We start from the raw sequence: 14,065 nt of genomic DNA on the forward strand, positions 1-14,065 counted from the left end.
TGGTAATTAATTAAATAATGCCAATAAAATAATAATTTCCGTTCGTCTGTAGTTGTCTTAATTAACACACTTATTCAATTATCTATTATTTGCTACTAATCTTCCAATTTTTTTTTTAAGTAAAAAGAGAACAAGGTTTCACGTACTATCGTTGCCATGGAAACGATCCTATGAAACAAAAAAAAGCATCGATGTTATAAATATTATTGAAAATAAAAAAAAGAAACGCTTCCAAAGAATGTTCTAAATGTTGTTGTTCAAAAACATTTCATATTTATGAGTATTTTTTCATAGAACATGGAATTTAATTATAAAAATGTATAAAAAATATGAGCCACATTCTCTTATTTATTTTCTAACTGAAATTATTGGAAAAAACACACGTACAGATTGGTAACGCATTTCGTATGTAAAATTTTACATCAACAGTAAAACGCAGCCTATGTCTTGTTTAATTAGATTATTTAAAAGGTGACCACCATAAAAAGTAAAAAGTATTATCAAATTTTTTAACTGATGTCATTAGTTTTTAAAATTTACGTGTGACGGACCCTTGAAAAAAAATGCTCGCTATGCATTTGCGACTCTATTTATGTTGAGTACGTCTTTGGTCCGCAGTCACCACTAACCTGCCGTTTGCTTTCTCATATATTTTAAATTATTTATTTATTAAACTACTTTTTATGCTTCATAGAAAACTATGCAACCCATTTCAGAGTGATATATAAATAATATTATTATTTTATTTATCTAAAACTACATCATCAGCGTTACATTTGTCCTGAGAACTGTTCATAGAAAGAAAGATCGCAAACCACTTGGTCGATGCAAACCATTTGTGGATTTATGGATTACTTTATTGTTGTATATTTTTTAAAGAAATCTTAAAATCAATAATCCGAGTATACGCGATGCTTTTATTAAATTTTCAACATCCTTCTTCGCTACATACTTTAGCAGTTTACTCTCAAATAACGGAAGTGATTCCCTTCTATTTGTAGCAAATTTCCGCTTCACTGTTATAGAATTCACAATTTTAGTGACCAAGCACTTTCTTAGTGGGGTAAATTTTCTTTTAAACCTCACTAGCTTTAGATGAATGTTTGTATATTAAGTTAAACTATTCTAGTTTGAAATAAGACAAAAAATAAATTACTTATGATGTAAATGATATCTATGATTGTCGTATGTATATACTACGCGATTTATTGTATATTTTAGACGTTTTATATTTTGTATATTTTAGACGTTTCCTTTTCTTTATATCAGCAGTGATCACGGGTGGACTAGATGAAAGTGTCTGCTGGTTAGTCATATTTTTTGACAACTACATGGTATTGATTGTAATGGATTGGGTGTTAGGGACCTTAAGGAATCCATGAATATAATTTGTCCATGACCACACTTCCAGTCCTCAAAATGCAGTTACCCGTTTTTGCATACATCTTGATCAGTGCCTACATGGGAAAATGTTGAAATCTTTAGCATTAAATGATAAAAAACAATCCTAAGTGCAGAAACTTATATACGTCTTGTTCGTGAGCGCAGTTGCTGTAAAGCAACCGAAACGTCCGGTACAAGGGAAATAAAGCCTACAATGTGAATCACATGGTTTATCCCAAAACCATAGTTACATTTTAGCAGAGATTTTTATAATTACTAATACATAAAAAATTATGCCATTTTTAATTTCACCTGAGATTCAAGATGTTTGTTTGTATTTTAATAATATGTATTAAAAAAATAATACTTTTAAATATACCTATGACTTGCTCAATTCAAATCAATCAGAGACACAAATATTCATCACTGGATGTATTCAAGTAGGAGCGAGAGGTATAACAGCTGAATCTCTCTACAACCTGCTAAAAGACTCGGGCCTGCCAAGAACTAACATAACCTAACCCGGTACACGCACGGTGAATCCGAGGAATGCTGAGAGGTTTCGTCTCATTAGTAGGGGTCTAGATTAACAAACAAAGTACTAACAGATTACGAGATTGTTGGATCTGATCTTCGTTTATAATCCAAATGAAGTTGACTTACAAATAAGAACATTGAAACGATAAGTGTTTAGTTTCACAATTCAAACTCATACTAAGATCTCTACATGATGATCTATTTGTAGAGTACGTGAAATGTATGAAGCATTTTAAGTGCTTGAATATAACTACATATCTAGATGCGATAGTGAAAAAAGAATAAAACTAAAAATATACATAATTATTTCATGACAAAATTTAAAGCAATCTTATGTTTAGCACTGAATTTTAATTTATATTATTTTAGAATATTTTTGCACGTGAATATATATGACAGCTGAAACTTTCATACACAAACAGGTAACAGGGACAAGTTAAAAATATTTTCCAATTATAAAGTTCGTGCTTCTGTCATGTCCCGCTCTCGCAACGAAATCTAAAATTTATCATCAGTTAAGCTATTTTTGGAATTTGTTTACGTGTTTTCATTTTGTTAGGGAACTCGATTTTAGACATATTGTCGCGGTAGATAGCTTTAAATGCTTGATAGCTCATCTACCGATGTATACAATTTTATCTAAATTAGTTCTTCACTTTAATCACAGTTACTGAAATAGCAGACACACATTAATAGAAGTTTTCTCTTTTAACATTATTAGAATTTAATAAGTTGATTACGAAACAAAAATAATGTTACAACTTACAAAAAAAAAAACAGTAATACCGAGTCAGAGGCAAAACAAAAGCTAATTTAACAATATAACATTTAGGTATGGAAGTGAGGAAGGAAGGAAGCAAAATATATCTTGTTTTTACGAAAGCACCTGAAATGTCAGGTCGTCCCAACAGACTACTGATAAATGACGTCACGGACATAACGTCATTAGTTATACCCTTAAAGATTAAGGGCAGGAACATAAATAGTTAGTCCTTCATTATTATTTAACAACCGTATCATATATGATTAAAACAAACGGCAATACATTACATAGTTTGCTGTTTATATTCTAGCTAATTAACTAAATATTAATTCTGCTCTACTAAGTAAATTATTTGTAGCATAAATATGCAAGCAGTATCACGTTTTTACAATTATCGATACTTTAATCAAAACGTATAATCAAAGCGACAAGATGGATTTAGATTGTGAGTATCTCTTCATTATTATAATGACTGAAAATGTATAGAAAACATTCTGAAAAAATATGCCTAAAATTTACTTATCCTAAAAAACCATAGCAAAAAAAAATATACCCAAATATTTCAATTTATAGTAGGATATAGGATATATAAAAGAAAAAATAGGTAAAATTCTAATCTTCCGATAAATAATTAATCGTACATACCCAATATAATTAATAAAATAATTTCTTACAGATATAGGTAAAGGTACAATAACTTGTAGATCTAAGTTCAATTAATTCGAACTAACTCAAAATAAACACAACTTTAAATGTACACTTACATTTTGATATTAATCGGTGAGAAAAAATATTCATACTATGTAGTACTCGATCTACAACAGAGTGTCCGAAGACTTAGCCACAGTGAACCAAGTTATTGTGTCAACATATAGGTGTAAAAAATAAAGGTACAAATAATTTTATTTTATAAAAAGATACAATCTTATTAGTGAAGTATCAATGAAGTGCATGAACATATTTTAGTGTTGAATCTCGCTATTGCATTCCTTTATTTATTTTTAAAAATTAATACACATACAAATATATGTGTGTTTGGAGGTTTTTTGTGTTTGTGTGTGTGTTGAAATTTTAAATAAATATGGATTTCACCGTTAAACCTGACGTAACTAAACAATATTTTTATATAGTAATAATTTCATTCATAAAAGAATTTTAATAGTACGTATGTTTTTTCGGTCTTTTTTCTCATAACTTCTAAGTTTCCAACTTTATTACAATTTAGTACTTGCCCTTTTTTCCAGAGACCGAATTCACAAAATAAGAAATATTTCTTCACGGATAGAAATAAGGAATATGTTTTAATTATTGAAATAATCAAGATGTCATGAAAAATTAATGACATTTATAAAACCATTATAGTATAAAAAAAATATTTAAATTCTCAACATCGTGCTCATATTGATGAAAGTGAGTTTAGAGTTTTGCAAACGGAAGCGTATCGATTTCCGGAAAATTTCCGGCTCGGTATTATATAACTTCGTTTTCATTTTATTTTTTGAAATTTCAGGTATATTCTGGGATTTTAAATTGAAATATAGATTCATACATTTTATTTAAATAATATAAGCTAAAATGTGAACAATCATGTTACAATACCATTAAAAATTGATGTTACAGTTGTCCGTAAATGATTTGACATAAAAAAATATATTTGAGAACAAAATTATTAGAAACATAACATTTTTTGTTAAAATAAATAATAATACAAAAGCTATATTCAACATTTTGATATCCTATTGTAATTAACACATAAATACACCTCATGTTAAAGCTGTCCATGGTTTAGGTATGTATTGTATAAAAAGGATTTGATACGTAACAAAAAAGGAGTAAATGAATATAGCATTAACTATACTAACAAAATATGACCAATTTCTGTTTGCCGTGTTTTCAGAAAAATCGTTTGTTTCGTCTTGATAAGTAACAAAAATTAAATAACGTAAACAATTTTTTGAAACATAATCTGTAGTTATAATGACCCACAGGGGTGGACTGACGGTGTTCTTCCTCAATGTTTTCAATATTAAAGTCAATAATATTGCGGTAACGGTAACGAAAATAGAGGAACGGATAAAAATTAATATTCTAGGAGTATCAGGACCGTGATGAGGTAAATTTTCACTGATAGCTTGTAAGAAATAGAAATGACTGAGCAGGCTGAAAACTAGGAAGTATAAACGATTATTATCTCTCACATCTAAAAATAATGATGTCATAGTCAAAACAATTATGATAACAGCTGGTATTACTATCATGCAAACCAGTCCTAATGCTCTTCGTTCCACAATATAAGTTAGATGTAGTTCAGTGTTTTTATTATGAATCTCTCTAGACTCGAAATTGACAATATCCCACCCATTGCCATATTCAGCTCCGAGAGCTGATATGCCTCTTGTTGAATTGAATGTAAGAAATACATCATTCTTACCCCCTCTTCCAAAACCGAATATAAATGTGCAGTTTTGAACATCGTAGGGCCAGTTTTTTAAGTTTGTAGTGCACACGGTGGCTTGAAGGACACGAGGGATACAAGAAACTGTACCATCACTGGAAATTTGGCAAAAAAGTGAGAAAGAAAAATTGTCAGTATCTTCATCTATTGATTTCAAATTTTTCACATGTCGTATTGGTGTCCAAATATCCATTGGATGTACTATGATTTGATTGATGCCGTCGTAGTCGACTGGATTCCATTTTAGTCTGGGATCAGTCCATCTAAAAAATATCCAGTTGTAAGTGTAAAAAAGTTCTTCGTCTTCTTCATAGTTGAAAGTCTTAAGTCTAAAGTGAGCGACGACTGTTGTTAAGTTTTTATTCGGCGGCTCTCGTATATTGGAACATAAAATAGCTTTTGTTAATTTTTCTTCCCAATTTTTTTGTCTTTGGTCGTCGCGCACACAAGAGGGATGAACAAACGTATTGATAAAAAAAATAAAAAAAAATACGTGTAACCACATTGTTGATCTGTTTTAAAAGTGTAATTTTTTTGTTATTCGTAACGATATCTGTCTACGCCCCCTTTGTACAGATGCACAATAAGTAATTGATAAATGGGTACAATTACAACAGTAAATCTGGTAATTTTGTACAATTATAAATATAACATAAACTAGAGAAATAATCATAATTACTTATAATTTAAATTATTTATATATATTTTTTTAAATATCTCCAAAACACCGTTCACTGTTGTCTTGATGTCCTTAGCACACTCTAGGTCTAGACATACACATATTTTTTTTGGCAAAGAAATGCAGTACCAAAAAATAAACCCGAAAACTATTAATATTGATAAATTCAAGAATGATTTCATATCTATACATATAATTAAAATATCCTTTAATCTTTAGTACGCTATCAATGGTAATACTATGTTTAAATGGAGGTCTATGAAGGACATGTCGGTTTTCAAATGTACTAAAATTATTAGATCTTTTTTAACTTGTGTCTAACTATCTACCATTAAAGAAAATTAAAAAAAAATATCGCCAGATAGCATCGGCAACTGAGAAGACAGTTGATCACGCTTATTACAAAATAGAGAAAGCGTAAAATAAAATATAACATAGTAAAAATCTCATAGTAAATCTGATGTTAAGATAGTACGAAGTTACGTGAGTAGTGCCACCTGGCAGATGATATGTGAAACGATTAATTCGTTTAGTTGTCAACATGCGTTCGTCTGAATATCATTGTCATACCTTTGCCTTATTAAAATATAATAATATTCGCATAAATATCGCCTCATTATACATCATCCTACATCTGAAAACCACAGTTTTATTTAAATATATGTATGCCCATTAAAATCTCATCATTAGACACTGATAATTGATTTATTGTTTTCTATAAATCCTTATTCATGATCGTATAAGAAAAAATGTTTCAACGTAAATTTAAGCAAAATATGAAAACTTCTTCTTTGGTCAATATTCTTCAATACTGGCCCGAACAGATAACTAACGAGGTAAAATGAATTTTACTTAATACATACATTGCACAGAACAGAAGGTTGTTCCCAGCAAAGGTGTGACACCGTAATACTTGTATTACGGGCACTGCACCATTAATATGCTAGTTGGAGCTCAAAGACGACCATACGGAATTTCCCTTCGTTTAGTTTAATTAAAATAGAATAAAGTTATAAATTATATTTTTAATTTCACATTCCGCACTATACGTCCATACGCTTTTACTATGTTTGAGAAGAAAATGTCCTCAAGAATTTAACCTTCAGATTTATAGTGTGTTACAAAATTTATTAAATTATTGACAACTGATGTAAAAAGTATTATTCAGAAATGAAGTAAGAAGTACCATTGTCTTTAATTTGAGTAACAGCAGTAAGACAAAGCTTTTGTTTAATCGCAAAAAGGCAGACCTTTATTCCTAAGAAAATTATATTACCTATAGGTTTTAGTTTTTATTATTTTTCTTATTTTTTTGCAAATCTGAGAATCAGAGGGGGACGGGAAAATCAGATAATTAGTTACAAATCTACTAGTTACAGATCAATTTATATTACTTTATATAAAATATTTAAAATAATATTATTTTCTCTAAAACATAACGTTAATGGTTACATATCCGAAATCATCAATTAGATTTAATCTGTTTTCAAGTAAACTCGAAAATATAATTTATTTATGAATTGTGTTGTAGTTCAATTACTTTTGGACAGATTAAATGATTTATCACAAAGTCGGATCAATCGGCAATAATTCAAAAACTGGTCAAAGATTTGTTTGACAAATAGGCTATAAATAAAAATAATTGTTCTAAAAGTGACGAAACTTCTCAGCATTTCAAGGACTCCCCGTGCGGGTGCCGGGTCCATCGCGTTGCAGGGAGAAGTGCTTAAACAGTGCCTGGGACTTGCGACCCAGGTGTGGGTTTAGGGCCTCCTCATAGGAGGAGGGAGGGTCAGGGTGAGCCCGACCATGAAATATCTGGGGCTCACCCTTGACGGAGGGTGGACCTTCGTGCCCCATTTCAGGGAGTTGGGGCCGAAGGTCATGAGGACGGCAGGTGCGCTGGGGAAATTCCTCCCGAACCTCGGAGGTCCCAGCGCAGCTTGCAGGCGGCTATACTCTGGGGTCTGTCGGAGTATAGCCACGTACGGTGCTCCCGTTTGGGCTGATCGCCCGATGAGCCGCGGGGTCAAGGCCCTTCTGCGCTCAGCGCAAAGGGCGCCCGCGGTGAGGGTGGTTAGGGGGTACCGTACGGTCTCCTGGGCCGCAGCGACGGCTCTTGCCGGCGATCCGCCTTGGGATCTTGTGGCGTCGGTTCTCGCCGAGGTGTTCTCTTACATCTCGGGTAGGAGAGCTCTCGGAGAGAACCCTTCGTCAGAGGAGATCCGGGCGGTTCGCCGGCAGGGGGAGTCGCGCCTTATGCGCGAGTGGGGTAGGACCTGGCGGGCCAGCCGTACGGTATACGTACAACGGCTGCGCTCCGTCCGGTCCTAGAGCGTTGGATGAGGCGGAAACGCAAACCCCTCACTTTCCGTCTGACGCAAGTTTTCACTGGGCACGGCTGCTTCGGTGACTACTTGTGTCGGGTGGCCAGGAGAGAGCCGGGAGGGGGCTGCCATGAGTGCGGCGCTGCGGTGGACTCGGCCCAGCACACCCTCGAGGTGTGCCCGAGATGGGCTGCGCAGCGCCAAGAGCTTGTGGCGGCGCTCGGCGGAGTGGGCTTGTCGCTTTCGAGTGTCGTGGAGAAGATGCTTGAGAGTGACAGGTCCTGGATGGCGGTGTCCTCCTTCTGTGAGACGGTCATGTCCACGAAGGAGGCATCTGAGCGGGAACGGGAGGTTGCGGCTGATGCACCCTCCCTCCGCAGGCGACGGACGGGGGTGCGCCGGAGGCGATATTTGCAACGCCTCCAATAGCGCCCCTGCACTCCGGGCTGGGGTCGGGCTGGTAACCCGGCCCCTGTGAAAGCCCGGCGTCGTCGGGGCGATCCTAATTGCCGGGATCGCCCCCTTTCTCCGAGGGAGTAAGTCCGGTCTTTGCCAGGACCGGCCAGTCGCTGGTGTGCCCTGTTGCTGACAGATCCGGGGTGCACCAACATAGCGGCCGATGGCTTTCGCAGTGGTTTTAGTGAGTAGGGGCCTGCCCAGGTCGAGTCTCACACATCCTCTCCGGCCCCACCAAGGCCGGTGAGACGGCTCGTAAAAAGAGTTTCCCTGCGTCATCAAAAAAAAAAAAAAAGGTGTGGGTTTAGGGGGCCTCTATCTAACGCCCATTAAACGCTCGACTCTACCGCCCAAGCTCTTCTTTCTCTAGCTAACAAAATTTAAAACGAACCTACTAGGGCTATTTTCAAAATACGTTCTAAAAATGAATTGATATTAGTTCTGTACAGGCCCGAGCTTTTTAGTAGGTTGTAGAGAGATTCAGCTGTTATACCTCTCGCTCACACTTGTACCGAGTGAGTTCGTTAGTGAGCTCGAAATACTTATTGACGTTGATGGTAGCTGTAGAAAAGCATTGACCGCCTAACGACAATTCCGGTGCGTATGAGGTATATATTGTATTCCAACTAGCGAGATACAAACAATGACATTTATTTCGTTTTGACCTCAATCCATCCGTCCACTCACAGAATTTATCCACTTCATCCAATAGTACTTCACAGTGTTTGGGGTTACGTGTCAGTATTGCGAGATCGTCAGCGAAGGCTGAGATGGTTTCTGTGTTTTTATTATTGACCTTGAACCGGTATGCCCATTTTTTCTCGTTACTTAATAGTTTATCATCTAAAATATTAATTACAATATTAAATATTATTCAAAGTTTTTGAAACGCCTTCTTTAGTTATTATAGAAAACTTTAATTTTCAGTAAAATGATGCGAATAGCATTAATTCATGTTGGATGCCTATATAGTCTCACTTTTGGGCACTTTCGTATATGCTCTTAATGGTCGTAAATTTGTTTGTTGGTCAAGATAAGCTGTTCGCGTTGTTTATTTTTAATGATTTTCGAATACTCAAAAGGTTTTTTACCTACTTCATGTCTTCCGTGGTCAAAATTATCTTGATATTCTACAGTTTGCGCCGATATTACTTTAATTAATTTCAGAATTGATATATACAGTCTGTACAGACTTATAGTATACGAGTATGTACAGACTGATGTGTTGTCTCGAAGGATTAATTAGTTCAAGTCCTAAATAAAGATGTTTTTTTAAAACATGCGATGGCCACTATTTACTCAATATTTTGTTAATTCCGTTTTGAGGACAAACAAATACTAGATACAATAAAGATATAATAAGCATTATATTTATGTTTGTGATACCAGTAGCAAGATTGACTTCCAATTCAGTAGTAGATTGGTGCTGTTTGGACCCACAAAAACAATTAAAAGTTCTGCAGTCACAAGTTAGTTATTTCATATTATTTGATTAACGATTTATACTATAAATATTAAATGATAAATAAGATTAAAATACAAACACTAAATTTCCATTATTGGTTTGAAAAAAACTTATGAAAGACCAGCTACGTGGCTTAACAATTTTTAATAATTTTAATTTTCTGAACAAAATCTAAAAATAAAAATCTTTGTTGAAATTATTTGATCAAATACGTATTCCTTCTTCATTTCACCTATCTTGTATCTTGATAGCCCTTGCATATAGTTTCAGTCGACACACCAATTTTTCTAATTCAAACGATTCGGAAAATTTTAAAAGCTATATCAAAAGTTGTCCTAACAAACGTTTTCCCTTTGAAAAGCTTAACGTTTTCATGTTATTGCATTTTTCTGCTTTCCATTTTTATTATTTATTTTCGACCGCTTGATGTGCTTTTTGATTTGTTCCTCCTGTCTGACAGAGAACTGTTTAATAACAGGCTCTGCTTTTGCCAAGCCTATTGACATTTACACATTTTTTAAAAACTGTTTTAGAGTCGAAACACCATTATTAATTCTTTTCTAAGCACTGTTTTATATTATTACAATGCTTTAAATATTGCTGACATGATGAGATCTAAGGCTTTCGTGGGGTATTCATTGAAATAAAACTAATATTTTTTGGATTATACTACGCGTATTTTATTATTTTAAAAAACTACATACTCCCGACGTTTCGGTTACTTTTCAGCAACCGTGATCACGGGCAGACGAGATGTGAATGTCTGTCCCTTGGTCTTGTTATTTATCATCTACCGCAAACCATTTCTTAATTTTCTGGCGTACCGCTCTGGATGCCGGCAGAATAATTTCATTAAAAAAAAAAACTTATATATATATATTTGTTAATTTAAGGATTGTACGTTTTAAAATGCTTGTTAATTTAGTGTAATCAAATTATTATATTTTAGGTCACATATTCGAGGTTTATAGCGTTGATCCGTTGATTTATAGCGTTTGATAAATAAAATTGAATACCCAGATCCAAGCTTCGTCCAGAAAAAACCCCAATTTTCAGTTTGATAAGATTAAGCAACTTAGCTAAAAATTTTCAGGTATTGTGACTTGGTCTCTATTATTCAATCTTACAGTTGTTTACTCTGGACTTGTAGATGCCAAGTTTTCCAAGATACAAAGTGGAAACACTGAATGAAAATTCATTGGTCGTAAATCATTCAAGCAATCAATCAAATTTTCTCTCAAATTTGTGAATTAGGCATAATATACTGCCCACTCATAATACAACATCTTCGGTAGATGTTGGTTAACACGTGTATAAATAGATCATTTTAATTAAAAACAAAATTTTGAGATTATTTAATTCATCTAGTTGAGCCAACATTTTATAACTTTTTAATTAGAAGATAATTTTCAAATTTTCGATCACACCCTTGTCCGTCAAAGTCAAACATTCGTAAATATGTTGATTTTGTTATGGTTTTGGTTCAAAATTTTATTATCTCAGTACCTGTTACGTCAAATTAAAACAATTTTAGAAGATAACAAAACAAAAACAAACAATTAAGATCATTCCTTAAATCATATTTTTTTAATATCAATTCTTATTTCATCACTCAATATATATTTTTTAACATTTTCGTTACTGAATTGGACATATTTTATGTATTTCGCCTCTAGAGTGAATGCATTCGAACGGTTGAATGTTCATTCATGTGTAAATTTCTTTAAGGTTAGTTTCTACTGAGGAGTATTTAGATTATACTCGGCCTCTAGATTTCCAGTTTGAGCCTTAAGGAATGTTTAAAACGAACCGTACCCTAGTATAAAGAACATTGGGTTTATATTCATATAAAGGTGTGGAAAAATTAAGATATTAAAAATTTAAATAAATACAATATTCAAATAGTAAATTTTAACTGTTCCATGAACAAAACATATGTCAGATTTTATTTATTAATTTCAATTTTATTTATTTATGCACCAAGAGTAGAAATAGTTACATAATCATAAAAGAAATATGATGGACAAAGCATAACTTATCTCTTAAAAGAGATCTCTACCAAAAATCCTTTTGATAGAGGATAGAAATAGATAATAAATGTGGTGTAGGTACAATAAAAAGAGAAAAGGAAAAAAATAAAGAGATTTATATATAAGCATACAAAAAATAATATAATAATAGAAAATGTTGATATTTTTCATATATATACATAAATATACACATAAAATATATAAAAATAGTATAAATATATAAACATTACATATCAGAAGGTAAAAGAGACAGAAGATCTCTCTTTAAGTTGATGTTTAAATGCAATTGTATTGGACTCTCTTTGTAAACAGAAGGTGGGAGTGAGTTCCAATGTTGTGCACCTTGGACAGAGAAGGATATACGAAAAAAAATTGTATTAAAGGAGGGGGTATCAATAGGATTTTGTGTAACACAAGAGCGATCAGTAAGGATTCTGGGGGAGGAAAATTTAAAACACTCTAGTAGGTACGGAGGAAAAGAATGTTTGAACATATTGTACAGTAGCGTTGCATATTCCGGCGGAAGCAAATGGAGAGCCACTTTAACTTACTGCAGAATTCAGAAATGTGGTCGTATTTACGCAAGCCGAAAATAAAACGGATGCATAAATTCTAAAGCCGATCTAATTTATTGAACAGCTAATCAGTGACATCTAGGTAACAAACATACCGTAATCGAGTAAGGAAAGAAGAAGAGATTGTACAAGAATAATTTTAGTTTTAAAAGGAAGGAAGTTTTGCGGACGTTTAAAAGAATGTAGAGTAAGGTGAATTCTTCAACTTAATTCATTCACTTGAGCTGTCCACGACAAATGACAATCCATTAATAGTCCTAAGTTTTTTAACCGATCTAGAAATGGGATTGTAACCCCGTCGTACAATATACAAGGCAAGATGTCAAAATTAAATTTATTATACATTTGTCTACTTCCAATTATAATTGATTGAGATTTGTTTGGGTTCACTAGCAGACCGAAATCTTTTGACCATTTATGTATAGATTTCAACTCCTCATTAATAGTCTCAATAGCTACCTCAAGTGTAGATGGTGGGACATGCCTATAGAGCTGCAAGTCATCTGCATAGAGATGGCAGGAAGAAGAAATGGTTTTGGAAATATCATCTGTAAATATAGAAAAGAGTAATGGAGAGAGGATGCAGCTTGGTGGTACCCGGCATATTTGACATTCCAATCAGAGGAGCTCTCTTCGGATTTCACCATCTGCCGGCGACCGACGAGGTAAGCTTGAAACCATTTAATAACAGCTGGAGATATTGAGAGAGAGGAGAGGATTCCTAATAAAATATCAAAGTCAACCGCGTTGACTGCATTACTGAAGTCAATGAGAACTAATATGGTTAGTTTCCTGTTATCCATAGCGTATCGGACATCGTCTGTTACTTTCAGTAAAGCAGAACTGTTACTATGATGGCTCGAAAACCGGATTGAAAGGGGCTAAGGAGATTATTGTGGTAGACGTAGTCAAGAAGTTGTTTATAAATAATGAGTTCAAGAACTTTAGAAAGGGAATAGAGAAAGGTCTAAAGTGAGATGAGAAAGTCGGGTTAGGCAGTTTAGGTAGCGGGATAATGTAAGCAGACTTCCAAGCTGTAGGAAATGTTCCTGATACATAAGAAAAATTAAAAATATGAGTTAATACAGGTAAGACAATGCCGAGTTTTGGTACAAGCATGCCAACACTGATTTCATCAAAACCCATAGCTTTGGAAGAAATGGATAAAAGATATTTCCTGATATGTTCTTCTGTTATTATGGGAAATAAAGCAGAGTTACGATTAAGTGGAGAGGCGGAAGCTAGTTTCATTAAAGAATACTTCTTACGAGATGAAGACAAAGAAACCGGAGGATTGGAGAAATGATTGTTTAATTCATTTAAGTTAGTATTTTGGAAGGATTTACAATTGAGATTTTCATTTGTGAGCTTGAAGTATTGCAAATAGAGGAGAAG

At 33.8% G+C, this 14,065-nt stretch overlaps 1 protein-coding gene across 1 annotated transcript; it reads right to left on the minus strand.

The window, feature by feature from the left end:
* Positions 1 to 3,869: 3,869 nt before the first annotated feature.
* On the minus strand, positions 3,870 to 5,667 carry LOC116776018 (acetylcholine receptor subunit beta-type unc-29-like). Its single transcript, XM_032669107.2, has one exon. The coding sequence runs from the start codon at positions 5,641 to 5,643 to the stop codon at positions 4,447 to 4,449; it is 1,197 nt and encodes a 398-aa protein (XP_032524998.2). The 5' UTR covers positions 5,644 to 5,667; the 3' UTR covers positions 3,870 to 4,446.
* Between the last annotated feature and the right edge of the window lie 8,398 nt (positions 5,668 to 14,065).

The sequence above is a fragment of the Danaus plexippus genome, chromosome 24 (assembly GCF_018135715.1).
Source record: "Danaus plexippus chromosome 24, MEX_DaPlex, whole genome shotgun sequence".
Lineage (NCBI taxonomy): Eukaryota > Metazoa > Arthropoda > Insecta > Lepidoptera > Nymphalidae > Danaus > Danaus plexippus.

What these genes read in the sequence shown, in the direction of transcription:
- LOC116776018 (XM_032669107.2), bottom strand. Translation starts at nt 5,643, where the DNA reads ATGTGGTTACACGTATTTTTTTTTATTTTTTTTATCAATACGTTTGTT.